The sequence below is a fragment of the Gastrolobium bilobum genome, unplaced genomic scaffold (genome assembly GCF_033153095.1).
Source record: "Gastrolobium bilobum isolate Gb01-03AN ecotype WA unplaced genomic scaffold, APGP_CSIRO_Gbil_v1 utg5255, whole genome shotgun sequence".
NCBI classification, from domain to species: Eukaryota; Viridiplantae; Streptophyta; class Magnoliopsida; order Fabales; family Fabaceae; genus Gastrolobium; species Gastrolobium bilobum.
Window position 1 is genome coordinate 428,463 of NW_026898528.1, and position 19,931 is coordinate 448,393.

Here is a 19,931-nt window from a genome sequence, read left to right on the forward strand (position 1 = left end):
GTAAAGACACAATATAATTTATAAGCTTGTAAAAAATAAATTTATCAATATAACTCTCCTCGTGCTCATATATATATATATGTGCCAAATGGTTTATTTAAATTGCAAAACCTTTCTCGTTTACAAATTTTAAATTATAATTTGAAGAAAAATTTATCTTTTGTAATAAGCACTTGAACCCCCCCCCCCCCACAAAAGTAAAATGCAGAATTTGCCTTTGCATCACGGCATTACGTGATCCTCTTCCTATGTTCTGCTTTTTCTTTTTCTTTTCCCCCCTGCTAATTGAATCTTCAATTCAGAAGAAGACAGACACACTAGACTGGAAAAACGAGAAACAGAAGATAAAAGGGAGGCAGTGACAGAACCTTTAGCGAAAGGAAATCACAGTATATTTGATTCGTGCATTAAAAGATAAGACAGATACATTGGAAAACAAACAAAAGTAACATATTTCCATGTGATTATTTCTTTACATTATTAGAGCAAAGAAAAAAGACAGAAGAAAAATAACCAGCGATCAGTAATAAACCTTAATTTGCAAACAGAGTGACTAAGGATTTCGTCATATCCTATGCTAATTACATATCTGAGGCCCTGCATGCATTTACTCAAACACAATATCTCAGCTTTTCTGTAACCTTACCTTATAAAACTACTCGTTACCAACAATAACAAGACGAAGAAAGGTGCATGAATAGAAAGAGAAGAAGCGCCTGAAGCGTAAAAGTAGTAATAGGGATAGGAATAGTCATGCGGCCCTGAGATTACTGTAGGCTGTGGCTGTGCTAAACCAGAAGGGGGCGGGTTATAGGACTTCAAAGGTGGTGGAGGAGTAGCCACTGAAGAATATGGTGGTGGTGGTGATGCTGGTGGTGATTGTGACTTCGGAGGAGGAGGCGGTGAGAAGATCAAATAAGATGGGGAATGTGGTAGTGAAGGTGAAGGTGAAGGTGGAGGATATGATGTTGTTTGAAGTGGAGGAGGGGGTGAACATATTACTGGACATGTTACACAGTCGCTGATGCAGAAAATACTACTTGAAGGTGCTTCCACTTTGTCCCCGGAAGTCACTATTGCAAACAAAGCTAGCACCATGAACCCAATTTTTAAGATACAAGAAAACAGGTCTATTTTTATGAATCTCAAGCTCTTGCTGTGACCCATTTGAACTAAAGCAGGAGGAGCTCGGAGAAACCCAGAAGGTGTGTTCATAGCCTTGTGAATATTGTGATTCAGAAACTACTGCAACTTTGTACCAGGTGACTTGTAGAATTAACAAAAGAAATAAACAGGGGATTCCTTGCATCTAATATATATTGTTATATTATTTAGTAAAATTGAGATTTCATTTAATTATTAATATAATGAAACTTATTAAATAAGGTGTCAATATATAATTAAATAATAGTATACCATGACATGATCATGCATAATATAATCACAAAGTCTAGCTCCCCAAATTTTTGAATCTTCCCCCATGAAGAAACATGTTTCTTAAAATATTTTAACCAACTTTGACTTCATATTTTCCCATTTGTCTCCTATTGAACCTTCTTCTTACATTTGGAGTTCATGAATATAATGAGAGAATTAGGGGACCCGTGAGTTATAACCACAGGAAAATGACAGAGAAAAACACCAGCCATTACTACTTTATCATCTTATTGGAGTTTGGACTTTAGACAGTGTAAATTTGCAACTTTTAATTTTCACTGTAAGGGAATCCGAAGCAACGCTTCTTTAGCAATCTCACTCTTTTTTTATACCAACCTCGAAATATAATCCATCTTTATGTGTATCAATACTGCTCATATAGTGTTACGCTTTATGCTGATCTGATTATACTTTGCTTTGCAAGCGGGAATTCGGAGCTTCCTTTTCACTTTAAGTTCCAGCAAATTCTTATAAAGTTGAGTGTGAAAGAAGGTAAGGCCCTATGACAACACCACATGAAAAAACTTACCGCGTATCATTGTTTGTCAAAGGAAATGAATTTACACAATGAACCTGCTTCATCTGTCAAGTCGTGCAATTTAAAATTTGAGTCCTTTTTATGTCTTGGATTTGTTTTCTGAATCTTGGTGCTCTGAGTCTGTCATCTACAATCTTTAACTCCTGCAATATTCCTTTTCCCCAGCACCATCCTTATATATCTCCTCCTAGTTGGACAAAATCATATCAAATACAAATTGTTAAAAAAATGAAACTACCATTTACAACTGCAAAATATTCTAGAAACTAACTTTGAGATTGGCTCCTACAGGTAGAAAATGTTTTACTAATTTGAATTGCATCAATTATATTTTGATTGTTTTCTACATGTTGAGTACGTAAGTAATATCCGAACCTAGCTCCTAGTGAGCGTCTTTGACAGTTGACTTAGTGTAGGTGTGGGAGGAAGTGTGGCTTGGCTCTTGCTCTGATCATCACTGCTAATGACTTGATTATTGCGTAAATTACATCCAAGGTCACTTAAGCGGTTAAGCTCTGGCAATACAACTGTTGCAAGACTTGGCCTGTCCTTCTTGCTGAGCTCTGCACAGCTCAATGCTAATTTGGCAAATGATAGAGCCTCTTCAACTGGCCAATCAGTTACCACAGGGTCAAGAATCTCTGGAAACTTATCCTTTTTAATTGCCCTCCTGACATGGTGTGCAAGCCCCATGGGAGGCTTGGCAGTGATTATCTGCAGTAGCATTATCCCCAATGAATAAATATCTGATTTTGTTGTTAAAATTCCTGTTTGTTGATACTCAGGATCAATATAGCAAAAGGTTCCAGCAGCTGAAGTCATGTAATATTGTGTGACAGTATCAGCTACAGAAGGAGGGACTAATCGTGCCAGACCAACATCACTTATTTTAGTCACGTAATTCCTGTTCAAAAGAATGTTAGCTGGTTTAAGGTCACGGTGCACAATGGGCTCTGGCTTTGTTTGGTGAAGGAAAAGGAGTGCAATTGCAATCTCAGCAGCTATTTGGAACCGTTTCCTCCATGAAATCGGAGGGCTGTTACCTTTCCGAAATAGTCTATCTTCTAAGCTGCCATTATCCATGTATTCATACACCAAGCACCCGTGCTCAGGACAGGCACCAAGGAGGAGGACCATATTCGGATGTCTAATGCAGCTTAGAACCTCAATCTATGCATGTAAGAAGGAACAAGTATATTGTTATATTTGCACAAAACATATTCTTGGAATAATGATAACATAGCATGATAAGTTGATAGCAAAGTGAGGAAAGACAATCAAAAGTTTAAAAAGTCAAGAACTACACGTTATTCTTCTGCCAGAAGATATTTGAAAATTTGCATATAAAGCCACTTCATATTCTGAATGAAATAATACTCGTTTGAACATGCAAACGTACTTACTAGCTTCTAATAGTATGGTAGATTTAACAGCATTTTTATGCGAGGTTTTCTCGCAAAAACAATTAAAATTCAAAACTGCATATAAAAACAGTGCATGTTATCATTACCTCTTGATGGAATTGCTTCCAGCCCTGAGTAGCATTAGGATTTAAAATTTTGATTGCAACTGGGGTGTGGTCAAGTTGGGCTTTGTACACGGGTCCATATCCACCTTCACCTACTTTCTTTGATGGAGAGAACTTTTGAGTAGCTGCTTCAATCTCCTCTATGGTGTATTTTCTGTATTGATTGTCATTTTGAAATGCCTGATCCCTCTCTTCTGTCTCTTTCCTGGCCTTCATCTCTACATCCTTTCTTCTCTGGGCTTCCTGTTCAGCCATCTTCTTGGCTTCCTCAGCTGCATCCAATGCAGCTTTGGCTCTAGCCTTCTCCTTTTCTGCCATTGCAAGAGCTGCCTCGTGAGATAACCAAACTTCTTCAACCTTACGTTCCCCTTCCAGTTTCCATTGACGAATCTGTTCAGCCTGTTAATCAATCACACATTCTAGAGTCATTTCATAATATCCATTTGGCACTTTTAATTGATTTTCTTTTAAAAAAAAAAGTCAATAGGAACATTTGGCTATTTTCAGTAATCAATTCATATTCACCTAAGAGTTAGTTCTTGACAAAATCAATCTTAACTTAAAAAAGCTTTTAAATTACCAAAATCTTTCATTACTTGCTTACTGAAGTATTCATATTTAGAAACTAAATTTTTTAAAAACTAGTCAATGTGCTTAACACTAATTAGCTATTGAGATGCTTTTTTAGGAGGTCGATAGCCAAAACTTGAACTTTAGAGGGTCTATTTCCCCGTTATGTTTTCCTATTGCCCAATAAAATCACCTGTGTTTTGGCTGATATTGCTTGTTTGCAAGCTGAGCTGTACATTTTCATAGTTTGCTTCAGTTCAAGCCTCAATTTTTTCATCTCAGCTTCAAGTTCCTTCTGTAATGAGGTAAACACTCGACTGTCAGATTCTTAATTTATTAATTGCACCCTTCATTTGGTCATCAAAGAGCAGTTCTTGTTCTACGACAAAGACAATGCAATTCACAATATCCACTGTAAGAGTTGATCATAGACATAGGAAGCCTTTCTTACTTTTGCTCTTCCTGAGGATTGGGAAGCTGACGATGTCCCAAGGGCATCTAGATCTTCTTTAGTTACATCCATTGACACAAGTTCTGAAATGACTCTGTCATCCATTGACCGATGCCGCCGACCAGATAGATCAATTTTCTCGATGGACAGATTACTTCCTGCACTCCTTTGCCTCTCGCGTACCTGTGTTCTAACTGCATCATTGCTCTTCTCAAAGGCCTTTGCTTCTGGTCCTTCGTTGACGCCCCCACTTCTAAGCTCTTGTGCCCTATTTGCAGCCAAACCAAAACAAAAAAAAAGAGTTGAAGTACTTTTTACTGATCTCAACAAAAGACATGGCCATTTCAAAAGTTGCTAATAAGTTTCATTCTTTGGCACCTTACTACATTTTCTGATTCACTGGGTGGAAATGCCTGCAAGTTTGGTGGGATAAATGTTTTTGCCATTGGTCGTATTATTGCTGGTCGAGCTGATACAATCTTCAATTTGGAAATTATGTATACATAGCAATAATCCGGGACTGATTTGATGATGGCTGTTGGTATATCACTATAGCCTTTAGACTTTTTCAGACTGCCACAGCATTGTGGAACATCAATTCATTAGATAAATATAGTATTTGGAAAAACATTTTCTCATGTATGTTGCATAAGAATTCAATTCTCATGTTGTGATTTTTCGATTTGCTTGCAAAACTTTTCTTTTCTTTTTTTCTTTTTAATAAATATGGGGTCCATCACTAGTTGAGTCACAACATGAGAAAATGAAACCCATAGTCATAGTATATATGCATACACATATGGAGAAGAAACTCTGGGATAGAAACAGACCTTTGCAAAGGGTTCACGGTCGATGCACCGATAACAATACTATGTATGACATTCCTGTTTGCAAATTCTAAAAGTCCTCTAACAACATCACTATCATCGATTACAGCTTCTTTCATCTTGACCTGAAAAGTTTCAAGTACGAATGTTGATCAAATACATAATTGAAGCGTGAAAGGTATGGATTTCAATGAAAATCTCAATTACATACAGATTTACGATCACACATTCCACGTAAGGTATTGAAAATATTGGCTACATCCTCTTCGTCAGGTGGGAAAACATTCGTGCCCTCTGCATATGTTATATTATATATGTGTATGTAATCATAAATAAGAAAAAGAAATGACGAACTAAACTACATCAAATTAATAAGGAAATGCATTAATGTTTACCATAATGATGACGACAAAATACGATGCATGCATAATTGGGCGATGAAAGATAAAAGGGTACCTACGATTAGGAATGTTTTTGTGCTTGACATGGACTGCGATGATGACTGGGTTGTAAAGATGATTAAGTGCCCATCGGAAGGCATGACGACTGTTCTTGTCTTTGTCAACAGCCACCATTGTGATATCTTGCGGCGGCTGCTGGACAGACATCATTCAATGAACTTTGTTCTGCCGCCACCGGTTCCGCCACTGCCCGGTGGCTTTTCCTTGCAGAAACACGTAAAGTAAGGAGCAGAAGATGGAATCGGAACCCCGACCAAATTAACGACAAAAACGGACACAACTAGGAACCCTTTGTCTTCCTCCATCACTCGTTTTGTTTAATATAGGCATGCCATTTTGACCAGCCCAAAATAACGCATGACATGTTTGTACTTCCATGCCTGAAATTTTATATTTTCCTGTTATTAGCTAGTTAATTACATTTTAAAATAGGAAATTAATTTTCTCATCATAAAATTTTCTCATGCTACACACATAATATATGAGTGGGGTCCACAAAAAGGTGCTAAGACAAAAAAATCAAGATGGAATCCACTCATATATTATGACTGTATAGCATGAGAAAAAATTTTATGTAAAATGAGAAAATTTAAAATAACCCCCTAGGGTAGCTCACCTAACAAGTGAGTGACTAAGGAATTGTTTTGGTCAAGGATTTAAACTTTACCTAAAACAATTTTTTGAAATTCTTTAGGGATAAGAAAGAAACCAACTCTCCCTCGGAGGAGAATCCTCTTCTTTAACGAGGAGTAGTTTTAGGGTCGAGAATAAAGAGGAGAATTAGTCCTACTCTTTTTCCAATGACAGTAATCCAATACATCTTCGAGAGTAAGGTGGTCGAAGGAAGCTGAGTAAGAATACCTCCAGGTTACAAAACATAAAAAAAAAGAAATTATAATTTAAAATTAGTAGTAATCCTAGTGTCATTACTTGTAATTCACAATGTCATAAGATTTGCGATATAAATCAAACATGATATATAGATCTTTTTCATTAGTTAAAAACATCACAAAAAATATTATTATGTATAAAATAGTTGAAGCCCAAAAAATAAAAAATAAAAGTGAGACACCACAACCCGTGAAGAGAAAATGTTCACGTGACCTCATATTTGGAATATATATCAGAACGAGTGTCACAGTCAATGTTATTAAAACCAGCTCAGTCATTGATCCGGTCGAGGTATTGGGTCACTGGTTCAACCAGTGGGTCATTGGTTCAATCGCATGACCCGGTAATTATATATAATTTTATAATTTATATTAAAAAATTATAAACATATTCAAATATCTAAAAAAATGATTAAAATTTCAAATATTTTAATATAAAAAATAATAAATCACACATTATTATCCAATAAAAGATCAAACAAAAATATAATGATCGTGATACGGGGCTTTAGGTTCAGAAAATGACATCCCTAACTATAAATCAAATCAAATATTTTTGCATAGTGCATAATTGAGATAATATTAGTATTGTAAATACATAACTTATGTAAGTTAATAAGCAAAAAAATATTCAATTATGTCCATTATGATTTATTTTTTTTGTGACCGGACCGGGTCACCGGTTAACCGACCGGGTCACCGGTTTTCATGAAAACCGGCCGAGTCGAACCGGGTCACATCGGTTCTGATACATAGCCGGTCCGTTGCTTCAACCGGACCGGTTATATGACCGGTTTACTGATTGTATGACCAATTTACTGATTTTCGGGTCAACCCGACCGAGTCGATCCGGGTTTAATAACACTGATCAGAGTGCTGAGTTCACGTTACCTCTCAGATTACAGAAAATGAGAAAAATAAGTTCACGTTATTGTCATCTTAATTCATACGTCACAGTGCGAGTCCTGACTTCTGACCATATAAACTACAATATATTGTTTCATTAAATGGTTGGATGGTGGAACAGAAATGAGCTCTCGTTCAATCTCTAGTTTCACCCCAAAGCAGCTTTGCCGTTTAAGCATATAATGTGATCCGAATGCCAGAAATTGGGCCAAGTAATTTCAATTTTCTTTTTTGTATCGATTTTAATTTGTAATCCGTTGCCTTTTTAAAATTGTACGAATGGCGGCACAGCAGAAATGGTAGAATAAAGATCCATAGTGAAAATTGGAGGTCACCAGTTCGCATGACTAGGGGCAAATAGCTACAGCCCTGAGAGCCATAAAAAAGTGCATACTTGCAACGAACTACTAACGTACAAGAACAATACCCGATCACCATTCTCATGAGGTAACAACCATGGTGATTTAGAATCTTGCACTGTATAAATCATCGGCATACAAAGGCACATGTAAGTGGCGGGAAGCCGTTTAATCAGCTTTTGAAAAAAATTCAAATAACCACCGGGAACCTGGATCCCCCTCCGATGGGGGAGACAGTATACTAAAGTAATGTATATAGCATATCATGATCTATGATATAATGCACAAAGTGATGCCAGAACTCATTGAAACAACTCCTGACTACCAATACATGAAACTCCCACCGTTGTGGGATCTACGAAGGTTCAAAACTCAAATGTACAAAGCAATATCTTTACCCCGTGATCGAGAAAAGGCTTTACTGATAGGGGCCGAAAAGTAACCATGAAAATTCTAACCAACATTGTAGTTTGAAATTTTCGCTTGTGGCCAGAAAATGATTCTTGCATCCATATAATCAATATTCAACAGCCAGGCCACAGCTTAAATTTTGAATCTAAAAGCAAAGTTCTCCATCAAATAGAATTTATCTGAGCGGCATCACACACATTCTCACCCCAGAAAAGCATTTCCAATCAGTGTGAGTTTGTCATACTAATAAGCTGCTGACCATGATCAGGTGGCAAACGGAAAGGAAAGTGTGCAAACTGAACTTTTAAGGTCGGCGAGTCAGGCTTTTTATCATCAAACTTGTAGCCTGCATTAAATTTTACACTTGAGTAAATAATGTATTTTCCACACATTTATAACATGATTAAGCATCTTCTAATTTAAAATTCAAGTTGACAAGATTACAAGCAAAGCCTCAGTTTATATTTAGTAGACCTTCGTACACAAATAACGTACATCCCTATTTATATATAAATACAAAGCAATATGATATATTTTAGGTTATCAATGGTATGGGTAGCGGCACCCAGCATCAATTTCCACTACCCGACACGATTGTTTGCAGTAGCGACTGCAATCGCTGGTAGCGGATCACGACAATAATGGGCGGCACTATGGTTGAAGGAAGGGCAACATTGATTTTTTAAGGGGATATAATTGACATTTACAATTTACCCTTTTTAAGTTGCAAGCCCTATCAGGTATCTCTCTCTCGATCTCAGTTTCGGTCTCCATTCTTGCAACTCATTCCGGCAGTTTACCGACAAGCCTACTCACTCCTCTCATTGACTCAATTTTCAGCGACTCATCAACATCAGTGAATTATCTCCTCTGTCTTCCGGTGACCCATTGGTCAATGTTGGTAATAACACACAACTAGCCTGTAAGGTGAGTTCCTCTCTTTTCACTTGACCCATACCTCACGCGAAGATAATGCTGGAGTCATTGTCTGCCTTCAATTTATCACAAGCTGTCAAATAAACGTATTTTTCATATTTCCAGCAAGTATCTTCCCAGAACTTCTTGCTGTTAGGCCCCAGTATTTCAAGCTCAATTGAAACTGACAATGGAAATTTGTATTTGACAGTATTTAGAGCCTTCCTTTGTGTTCCTTGAATGTTGTTAATTTTCCTTTCAATGAATTTCTATTGCTTCACATAAAAATATAGCTGTTTTTTACGGCCGGTTCGCAACACCTGACGCCAACCCTCCTCCTTTATCCTGGCTTGGGACAGGCCATGCATGCAAGCACACATGGGCAGAGTTAAGGAGGCTGAAGATGAAGATGGTTGAAATGAAAGATGAAGATGTAAATGAAAGATGGTTGAAATACTTCAACAAGCTGTTTAATGGGGATGGAAATACAAGCGAGGTGGACTTAGAGGACGCGTATGATGATATGAATAGAAGATTTGTACGCAGAATTAATACACATGAAGTTAAGGAGGCTTTAAAGAGGATGAAGACTAATAAAGCCTTGGGGCCTGATGGTGTCCCTAGTGAAGTGTGGAGAGGCCTGGGGGATGTGGCAATAAAATGGTTGACCAATCTTTTTAATAAGATTCTCCAGACGAATAAGATGCCTGATGTATGGAGGAAAAGTATGATTGTGCCTATCTACAAAAACAAGGGAGATATACAGAATTGTTCAAACTATAGAGGCATTAAGCTAATGAGTCATACTATGAAGCTGTGGGAGAGGGTTATTGAACATCGCTTGAGGAGAGATACCAAGGTTTCTGTAAATCAATTTGGATTTATGCCAGGAAGATGTACCATGGAAGCCATTTTCTTGATGCGACAACTAATGGAAAGATACCGAGAAAAGAAGAAGGACTTGCATATGGTGTTCATAGACCTTGAGAAAGCATACGATAGGGTTCCAAGGAAAGTTTTATGGTGGGTCCTGGAGAAGAAAAAGGTTCCATTAAAGTATGTAAAGGCAATCAAGGATATGTATGATGGGGCTACTACATGTGTAAAAGCTTGTAACGGATCATCAAGTTATTTTCCTATCACGGTAGGTGTACACCAAGGGTCGGCTCTAAGTCCTTACCTATTTCCCTTAGTTATGGATGAACTAACAAAAGATATTCAAGAGGAAGTGCCATGGTGTATGCTTTTTGCAGACGATATTGTGCTTATTGATGAGAGCAAGGAGGGTGTTAATAGAAAACTTGAATTGTGGAGAAGCACATTGGAATCCAGAGGATTCACATTAAGTCGAAGCAAGACTGAGTATCTGAAGTGTGAGTTTTCTCTGGTACAAGATGAGGACCAAGAACCTGTGCATCTAAATGGTCAAGAGGTACCCCAAAAAAATGCTTTTAAATACTTGGGCTCCATTTTACAAAATGGTGGAGAGATTGATGAGGATGTAAATCACAGAATCAGAGCAGGGTGGATGAAATGGCGTAGTGCATCTGCATTTTTGTGTGACCGCAAAATTCCCCTGAAGTTAAAAGGAAAATTCTATAAAACGGCAGTACGACCGGCAATGCTATATGGAGCGGAATGCTGGCCAGCACATAGGCAACATGAGCATAAGATGGGAGTAGCAGAGATGAGGATGTTAAGGTGGATGTGTGGGTACACAAGGATGGATAAGATAAGAAATGAAGATATTCGACGAAAGGTCGGAGTAGTACCGGTAGCCGAGAAGATGAGAGAACATAGATTGAGGTGGTTTGGGCACGTGATGAGAAGACCCATGGATGCTCCTGTAAGAACAGAAGTTTGTTACCAAGAGCTAAACACAAAAAGAGGCAGAGGTAGGCCGAAGCTTACTTGGGGGAAAGTAGTAAAACAAGATTTAATGGAGTGGGATATAGATTGGCGGACAGTATGTCTTAGAAAGGAATGGAGAAAAGCTATAAGTATGGTGGAGGGTTAGACTCGCTGTTATTCCTATGTTCCAGATGGTCCTTTTTTAGTCCTTTTCCCCTTCATTTCCCCCACTTCTTCTTGTCCCTTTCTTTTTTACTTTTATTTATTTATATATACATATATTTTTATTTCATTTTATTTTATTTTATTATTTTATTTGTGTATTTTTATTTATTTATTTATTTTTTATTTTTTATTTTTTATTTTTTTACTTTTTTTCAACCGTTTTGTATCTTTCATGTGGGTTCATCTACCACCGACCCCAATTAATTTGGGATAAAGGTGTTGTTGATGTTGATGTTGATGTTGTTGAATTTCTATTGCTTCCTATATGTTCCTTGAATCTTGTTTGGAATGAGAGTGACAATTGAATTTATTATGAATGAATGTCTTTAATTATGGATAATTTTATGGGGGCAATTATACTTGCCACCATTTTAGACATACCACTCTTACTACCTCTTTGGTTATCATTAAATTAATTTGAAATCAACGGCAACTAACTTTTCCTCTTTTTCAACCGTTGATTTCAAATTGATCCAACGGTAACCAAACAGGTAGTAAGAGTGATAATGCTAAAATAGTTGTAAGTATATCCCTTCCCTAATTTTTTTTTATTTTTGGGCATTTATAATTTGTAGTATAATTTAGCATACCATTAATGTGAACTTCATTGTAGTAGCTATACCGCTATAGTGTTTTTGGGATCGGCCCAGCCCACGATTGATAACTATGGATATGTTTACTAATAAAATTCAACTATGTTTTCTTTCTTTCTTTCTTTAACAAGAGGAGGGGGGGTTCTTTTGGCGAAGAATAAATTACATAAACAAATAGTTATGAAGATCCAATTAACATAGTAACATACAAAGCATACATGATGCTTCTGGTGGATTCAGAGTCACAGACATTAGACTCTTAGTTACTTTGTCCAATAACATCAGAAAAAACATCTTCAACGCAAATTATTATTTAGTAGCTTATTGAGTTGGGCTTGTACTAGTTGTATTGCACTAGTATATGACTTAGAATAGTGGTATAAATAAGTGTTAATGCTCTGTATTTTGAAACACATCATCATATAATCAGATCTCATATTATTCAAAGGTCATCTCCCTTTTCCTAATTTTCAGTCTAATCCCCATAATGTCAACACCAAGTAATATTGGCTGTGCGGGTAGACATCAAACTCAATTATATGCAACAACAACAAAAAAATTAAATAAATAAATTACCTTGCAGAGCTTCCATAGCAGTGAGAGCACATTTGGAATCATTAAACTCCACAAAACACAAAATCATAGCCTTGTCTCCACTCTGCAGCATGCTTGGTCATTTGAAAATTACTAAATATTCATAATACATCAAGCAAAAAGAAATAACGTACATTAACATTCTACACTAAATATAATTAACAATCATAGCTGATATATTACAAGAGGAACATCATGAAAGTGTATATGCAATAGCTTATCGCTTAAAACGCAAAATAATCACGATCTCATGAGTATTCTTTCTTTTCCCAGACAAAACTATAATAACATTTTTATTGGAATCTGCTAAGATAATCAACATGGAATTCTCAATTAATACACTTACATGTCTAGGCTCCTTGTGAACAACTCTGATATCCTTATAGCCAATAAAGGGCCGGAAAAGATCTACAGTTATAGGTCAAGGCTTCATATAAACAGCAAAATGAAATATGATTCATGTCATTCCAGGCACTGTATTGTCATTTTCATAGACTGTTAAAAGGCAAGTTACTGTCCACACAAAGTTTCTGCTTAACTTTGAAACAAAGAATAGCTAAAAAGGATCTTATAGAATAAGTCCAATAAGATTTTAATTTGAAAACACTTTCTTCCTATGGATTATCCATACTCCAGGAACAAAAAAAATATATGCAATAGCATAAAAGCAGACGTATATGCAGTAAAGGATACGGCCGACTTCCCTTCTAGTGCAGTCCTTTGGAAGTCCATCCACAAACAAAATGTTTGATTCTGCCGCTGAAATTGGAAGACCATCGTAATTGCTTTTAGAGACTGGTGTTTCATTATTTATAGCAGGAACACCTGGATCAATACCCGAAGGAGTATCTCGTTTTTTATTTAGATCAGGATCTTCGAGAGATGAATAACCCTTAATGCTAGGCACTGCTGGAACAATAACAGGTTCAGAATGCACTCTCGATCCCATAGAATCACCAACACCGTATGGCCCCATCCGCAACAGGTTTATCTGCAGATAATCCAAGTGAAAAGTTATCTCTCCCTCCCACATGCATTACATTATTAAACTCAATAGTAATTAGTTTTTACATCTTTCTGCAGGTAATCTGATCCAAAGCCCCGCAATTCGGTCGAATTTGATACATGAGGATGAGGAGAAGCAAACAACGATGGTGCCTCGGATGGAAAATAACCAGCAAAGCTAGTTCTCGCAATACTTGCTGGCAGAACCAGAGGAACCAATCAAAACATGAGTTTAATGATCATTTGTAAAAGAAGAAACAGAAATGTCCTATGAATATAAGTACTACTAGTACTAGTCTTCTCTAGGTTTCAAACGTATGTCTATATAACTTGTTTCAGCTTTTCGATTAAGTGTATTTCTTGAAATTTACCCAAAGCATGAAATGAATCCCGTAAATTTGTCCTCCGATGAAACTGATTATAAAAACATGCAAATTTGGTTTTCTGGTTTGACATATTTGCGTTGGGAAGGGTAGTTAAGAATAAATTGGAGTTTTGTAAAAGTAGGAAGAGAAAATTGGCGTTTTGTTAAAGTACCTCCGTCAGCGGCAGCCGGAGCAGCGTATGGGTAGTAGGGCTCCGCCATCGACACAGCTGCTTCTATCTCCCGCCTGAGAAAGAAAGAAAACTACGAAAAAGTGAAGCACTCCCACTCTCATTAACCGTGACGTGATCTGCCTGACCCGGATTGTTTCGGGTAACACCCAGTCAGCCCGGGTCGTTTGTAATCTTTTAAATCATCTATAACAAAAATATTTATCATTTCAAAAAGAAGTTTGGTATTTGACCTTTAAAAATATATAAAATTATGATATTTTAAATGAGATAAAAAAATATATAATAAAAATCATTAGGAAAAAAAATAGATGGTTTTTTAATTTAAATTTTAAATAAAAATAATAGTTTTAACTGAAATGACCACATTTAAAAGAACAAATATTTTTCACTTTTAAAAAATAGGGTAGGATATTGTAACAATCAATTAGTATTACTACTAATGTTACTACCAATCAATTTTATCGTTAGATCGATTATGTTGATCCAACGGTGATATTTATTTCCACCTTTGTATGCTTATAATTCCCTATATTTAATGTGAAAACATTAAATATGAAAAATCATAATCATACAAAGGTAAAAATAAATATAAAGTATTGAATATGGAGAATCATAACCATACAAATATGGAAATAAATATAATCATTGGATCAACATAATCGATTTAACAATGAAATTGATTGATAGTAATATTAGTAATAACACTAATTGATTGTTACAATATATTTCCCTCTGTGTCGTTTTAATTAAAATAACGGTATTTTAGTCCATATTTGATTGTTTTTTATATTCTTCTCCTCCACAAAATTATAAGAAGTGAAAAAGAGAAAGTATTATAGAAGAGAGAGAAAGTAACAAATATCAAAATATAATCATTTCATTTAAAATGACACAAAGTTGTATTATTTAAAATAACAAATATTTTTCCCTTATATTTTATATAATAAGCTTGTGTTAAGGTTTTTAAAAAGCATTAATTTTTTAAATATATATTTGTAAGAATAATAAGTCTTATACCAAATCTTGATCATTGATTTTTGTTCATCTAACAGTTGTAATTTATTAAGAATTAATAATTAATTAATTAATGAGACTCAATAAATCTCAACCATTAGATATACAAAAATCAATTGTTAAATTTTAGTGTAAGATTTATTATTCTTAGATCCGTGTAAAATTGATCTTATCTCTTTTTTAAAAAGTTGACGCGGCTTGCATTCCATATGTTGGAAGTATTAGTTGTTCTTGACTCATTGGAAAAAGATAGAGATGTATTTCCTTAAAACAAATATGGATGTGTTCAGACTCATAAGATAGAGATTAATTTGATATTTGTATAAATTATTTTTGCATCCGTATCACGAGAATATATAAAAATCTAACTTTTATTAAAATAATAATTAGAATCATGAAATAGATAAATTAACTAATTAAATGTCATTTTTCCCCTCTACAAATAAAAAGAGCTAACTCGTGTTAAAGTAGCCCCTCTTGCCCCATTTGTCAGCAAGCAGATGAGTCCATCCTCCATGCACTAAGGGATTGTGATCAAGCTAGAGGATTATGGAGTGATCTAGTTCCAGCACATAAGGCGTTAGATTTTTTCCAAGGTGATTTAAGCTCCTGGCTTCAAAAGAACCTAATAGCAGTAGATATAAGGATTTAAGAGACCCCTTGGATTACGATTTTCTTCTTAGCTTGCTCATAAATCTGCCACTGGAGGAATGTTCAAGTTCATAGGAAAAATGCTAAGAATGATTTTTACAGGGCACGTTCAGTTCTGCAACTTGCAACTCAAGTCATCGAGTCCAACATGCGTGGGTCACCAAATACTACCATAAGAAGGAGAGATGATGTATTGATCTCCTGGATGCTGTGCATGGGTCAGGTCGGGTCAGGTTTTTGTCCGACTCGACCCAACTTGGTTTTTATAGGTTAGGTATTTTGACTCAACCCGCTTTAATTTGATCCAAGTCAGGTCTGACTTGGTTTGGATTTTGTTGAACTAGTTCAGAACTGTATCAGATCTGACATGACTTGGTTTCTGAAGTGGGTCTAACTTGGATTCTGAAGTGGGTCAAATCTGACCTGACCCGTTTTTGACTTGGTTTCCTCACAAAATTTCGTCGAAATTTCTACGTTGCAAATGACAAAAATTTCATCACAAAATTATTTTTTCGTCGGAATACTTTTTGTCGAAAAACGTCGAAATTTTTTCTCTAATGAAAATTTTACAAAAATTAATTTTCTATCGAAATTTAGTTTCCGTCAAAAGTTTTGACGAAAATGATTTCTTCCATCAAATGTTTAAAACGAAAAAAGAATTATGTCAAAAATTTTGACGGAATATTTTTCGTTCAAAATTTCGATTGGGATGTGTTCTGACGAAAATTTCGACAGAAGTTGTTTCGAGGGAAATGTTTCATTTGATATTTTCGACGAAATTTAGATTCTCTAAAGAATTTTGACAGAATATTTTTTCCGTCAAAAAATTTTATCAAAAAATTTTTTGTTAAAAATTTTTACGAAATTTTTTTACAGAAATATGTTCCGTTGAAAATTTTTACGGAAATATTTTTTATCAAAAAACTTGACGAAAATATTTAATTGAAAATTTTCGATAGAAATGTGTTTCGCTAAAAAATTTGATGATTTTTTTTTTGGTCAAAAATTTTAACGAAATTTTTTCCGTCGAAAACTTGCACCGAAATTTGAAATTTGTAAAGAATTTTGATGAAATTTTTTTCCGTCAAATTTTTTTGATGGAAATATGTTTGGTCGAAATTTTCGATGGAAATTGTGTTGAGGGAAATGTTTCATTCGAAACTTTCGATGAAATTTAGATTCTCTAAAGAATTTTGACAGAATATTTTTTCCGTCAAAATTTTTTATCGAAATATTTTTGTCAAAAATTTTTACGAATTTCTTTTACATAAATGTGTTCCGTTGAAAATTTTGATGGAAATATTTTTTATCAAAAAACTTGACGAAAATATTTTGTCAAAAATTTTCAATAGAAATGTGTTTCGCTAAAAATTTCGACGAAATTTTTTTTTGTCAAAAAGTTTAACGAAAATATTTTCGTCAAAAACTTTCGCCGAAATTTGAAATCTGTAAAGAATTTTGATGAAATTTTTTTCGGTCAAAAAATTTCGATGGAAATGTGTTTCGTCGAAATTTTTGATGAATATATTTTTTTGTGAAATATTTTGACGAAATTTAGATTCCGTAAAAAAATTTGACAAAAAAAATATTTCCTCACAGTTTTTTTACAGAAATGTTTTTAGTCACAAATATCGATGAAAATATTTTTTGTCAAAATTTTTGGCGAAAATTTTTCGTGGAAATATTTTCCGTAAAAAATTTTGACGTAATTATTTTACGTTAAAACTTTTCTTTTAATGTAATTGTGATTTTTTTTTCATTTTTTTCACATAATGGGTATGGGTCAAGTTTTGGGTCAATGGGTTAATTATTAAATGAGTCAGGTCTAAAACCTGACCAAATAAAGTGGGTCAGTATTAAATCCAGTTCAAAAAAAAAAGGGTATTTATGGATCAGGTCAAGGTCAGATCAAAGGCGGGGCAAGTGAACCAGTTATTTTGTGCAGCCCTACTCCTGGATGCCCGCCGAGGTGGATTGGATTACAATCAACACTAATTGAGCCTTTAGAGGCAACCCTGGCCTTGCTGCGTGTGGAGGCTTGATTTGCGATCATGCTGGCCATTGGTTAGGTGCTTCACATATAACATAGGTTGCTGCTCAACATTGGTTGTAGAGTTTTAGGGGATCTTAAAAGGGTTAGAAAAGGCTTGGATTGATGACTAGAATAAGGTGATAATGGAAAGTGATTATAGTAATGCAATTGCGGTGTTCACCGAGGATTGTGATGCTGCTCATGAATCGTATCTGGTGACTTAGATACAAGCATGGATATATAAGGACTGGACAGTTCATTTTCAGCATGTCTATAGGGAAGGGAATCAGGCTAATTTCTCCTGGGATCATCATCAGGCTGATTCTATTATTCCCCTCCCCTTGATCTTTTTAATTTAGTTTTGGCAGGCATGGCCTCTGTTGGCTACTTCATAACTTTGTAACTTGATTCTGATTGTTTGTTTTTTTGTCTTTTGGCTCGCGTGTTATCACCCTTAGCCCCACCAACAAAAAAGAGAGTTTAGGACATTTGTGGACATATACTATCACTTTTAACTTGACCCGACAGGGAAATTAGGTCTTACTCCACTAGGATAAAGATCCTGACTCCATCACCTGTCTTACTTATTATGAAAGATTTAATAGTTATGGATCATGAGTATGATTATAAAATACCAAACGATAATAGAATCAAATGGGTAAATGAGAGACTATATGTCAGGATCTTCCTCTCTAAGACCTATTTCTTCCTCTCTATGACATATTCCGAAAGTGACAGCCTTAGTGCGATGAGAGCATGACGACTCATGAGACTTAATCCTAATATAAAATAAGTTAGAGAAGGAATTTAGCGATACCTTAATCAACAGTGTGTCTGATGGGATGGGTTCACGCATCATAGAAAGCCTAATTAGACGCTAATACCTACATTGTGCTGCCTAACTAGGTCAATACCAATAGATGTAAAAAATTCAACTCATCATGATCACAACAAACTTATTATAACAGATTCAATTGAAATGTCCATCAATCCAGTTAATTTAAAAAAATAAAAAAATTAATTAATATTGCCTTTATATAAAAAATTTCTAACATTATGCTAATGATTTTGAGCTTAGCTCTTGGGTTGATTCTCCACCGACGGTTATGATTTCAACTACAAAATCGTAAAAAAGAGAATAGGGGAATAAGAAGGAGAAACAGTGAAACATAAGTTGGATTAACAAAATCAACTTTAAATTATGCTTTTTAAAAAAGGGGTTTAAACTTCTCATGTTATAAGAAGAGAAAAAGATTACACGTGAAATAGTGGCCCACATCTTAAAAAACAAAACTCAAGCACAGAAATTGAAGTATATATTTCCCTTTGGATTAAAATACAAACTTTAAGCTTATTAAAAAAAAAAAATTTAAGCATACTTTTTAAAAAACAGTTTGACTTCAAATTCACAAATTCTCGTACCAGGTCGTTTTTGTCATGTCCTTTTTATCTGATTTTTTACCATTCTTTCTATAAGTCTTTTTAAATGTGATGAATTGTCCTTGTAACTTTTTATTCTATTATTATTTGATAACGTGTTGGTTTTTTATTAAAAAAAACACTTTGTTGTAATAATTTTCTTAAATTTTTTAAAATTGTACTAATCTTTTTAATATTAATTATGCATTAACATTAAACCATTATTTTTTTAAATATTTTCTGTGCATATTTGATTGAAGATTAACGATACAGAAACATTGCCAAACTCATGTGCTAGATGACGTGAATATGGATTATTCGTTGTAACAAGTCTGCTTTGATTCCGTGTTAATTACTAGGTAGCGTTTATCCACTAAGGTGGTGTTTGGTTGTGAGCTTTTCAGTCGATATCTATCTTTCTCAAGTATGGCTTTTAGAAACACCATGTTTGTTTCAACGTTTTTCACCAAAAATCCATCTATCCAATTTGTCTGGATTTATGAGAAACATAGATATCCGTACTGTTTAAAAACCCAATTTGAAGGTGAGATTTTTCGGAAAATCGGTTATCTGGCTTTTAATGCACTGTTGATTTCATAAAGTTACCTAATTTTTTCAGTAAAGTTTTTTCTCACCAAACAACTTTTTTTTACATTTTTCTACCTATCTCACTTTATCTATCTTTCCAATCATTTT

General features: G+C 34.9%; 2 protein-coding genes across 2 annotated transcripts; both read right to left on the reverse strand.

Annotated features, from left to right (window-relative positions):
- Positions 1 to 2,350: 2,350 nt before the first annotated feature.
- On the reverse strand, positions 2,351 to 5,959 carry LOC133317116 (U-box domain-containing protein 52-like). The gene is made up of 8 exons (XM_061518941.1): positions 5,791 to 5,959; positions 5,563 to 5,669; positions 5,355 to 5,476; positions 4,903 to 5,097; positions 4,525 to 4,792; positions 4,267 to 4,365; positions 3,486 to 3,902; positions 2,351 to 3,145 (listed from the first exon to the last, which is right to left on the reverse strand). The coding sequence occupies exons 1-8, from the start codon at positions 5,957 to 5,959 to the stop codon at positions 2,351 to 2,353; spliced, it is 2,172 nt and encodes a 723-aa protein (XP_061374925.1).
- Positions 5,960 to 8,089: 2,130 nt separating this feature from the next.
- Positions 8,090 to 14,185, reverse strand: LOC133317149 (RNA-binding protein 1-like). Its single transcript, XM_061518982.1, has 6 exons — positions 14,099 to 14,185; positions 13,628 to 13,758; positions 13,250 to 13,547; positions 12,903 to 12,964; positions 12,539 to 12,620; positions 8,090 to 8,724 (listed from the first exon to the last, which is right to left on the reverse strand). The coding sequence occupies exons 1-6, from the start codon at positions 14,145 to 14,147 to the stop codon at positions 8,603 to 8,605; spliced, it is 744 nt and encodes a 247-aa protein (XP_061374966.1). The 5' UTR covers positions 14,148 to 14,185; the 3' UTR covers positions 8,090 to 8,602.
- Positions 14,186 to 19,931: the final 5,746 nt, after the last annotated feature.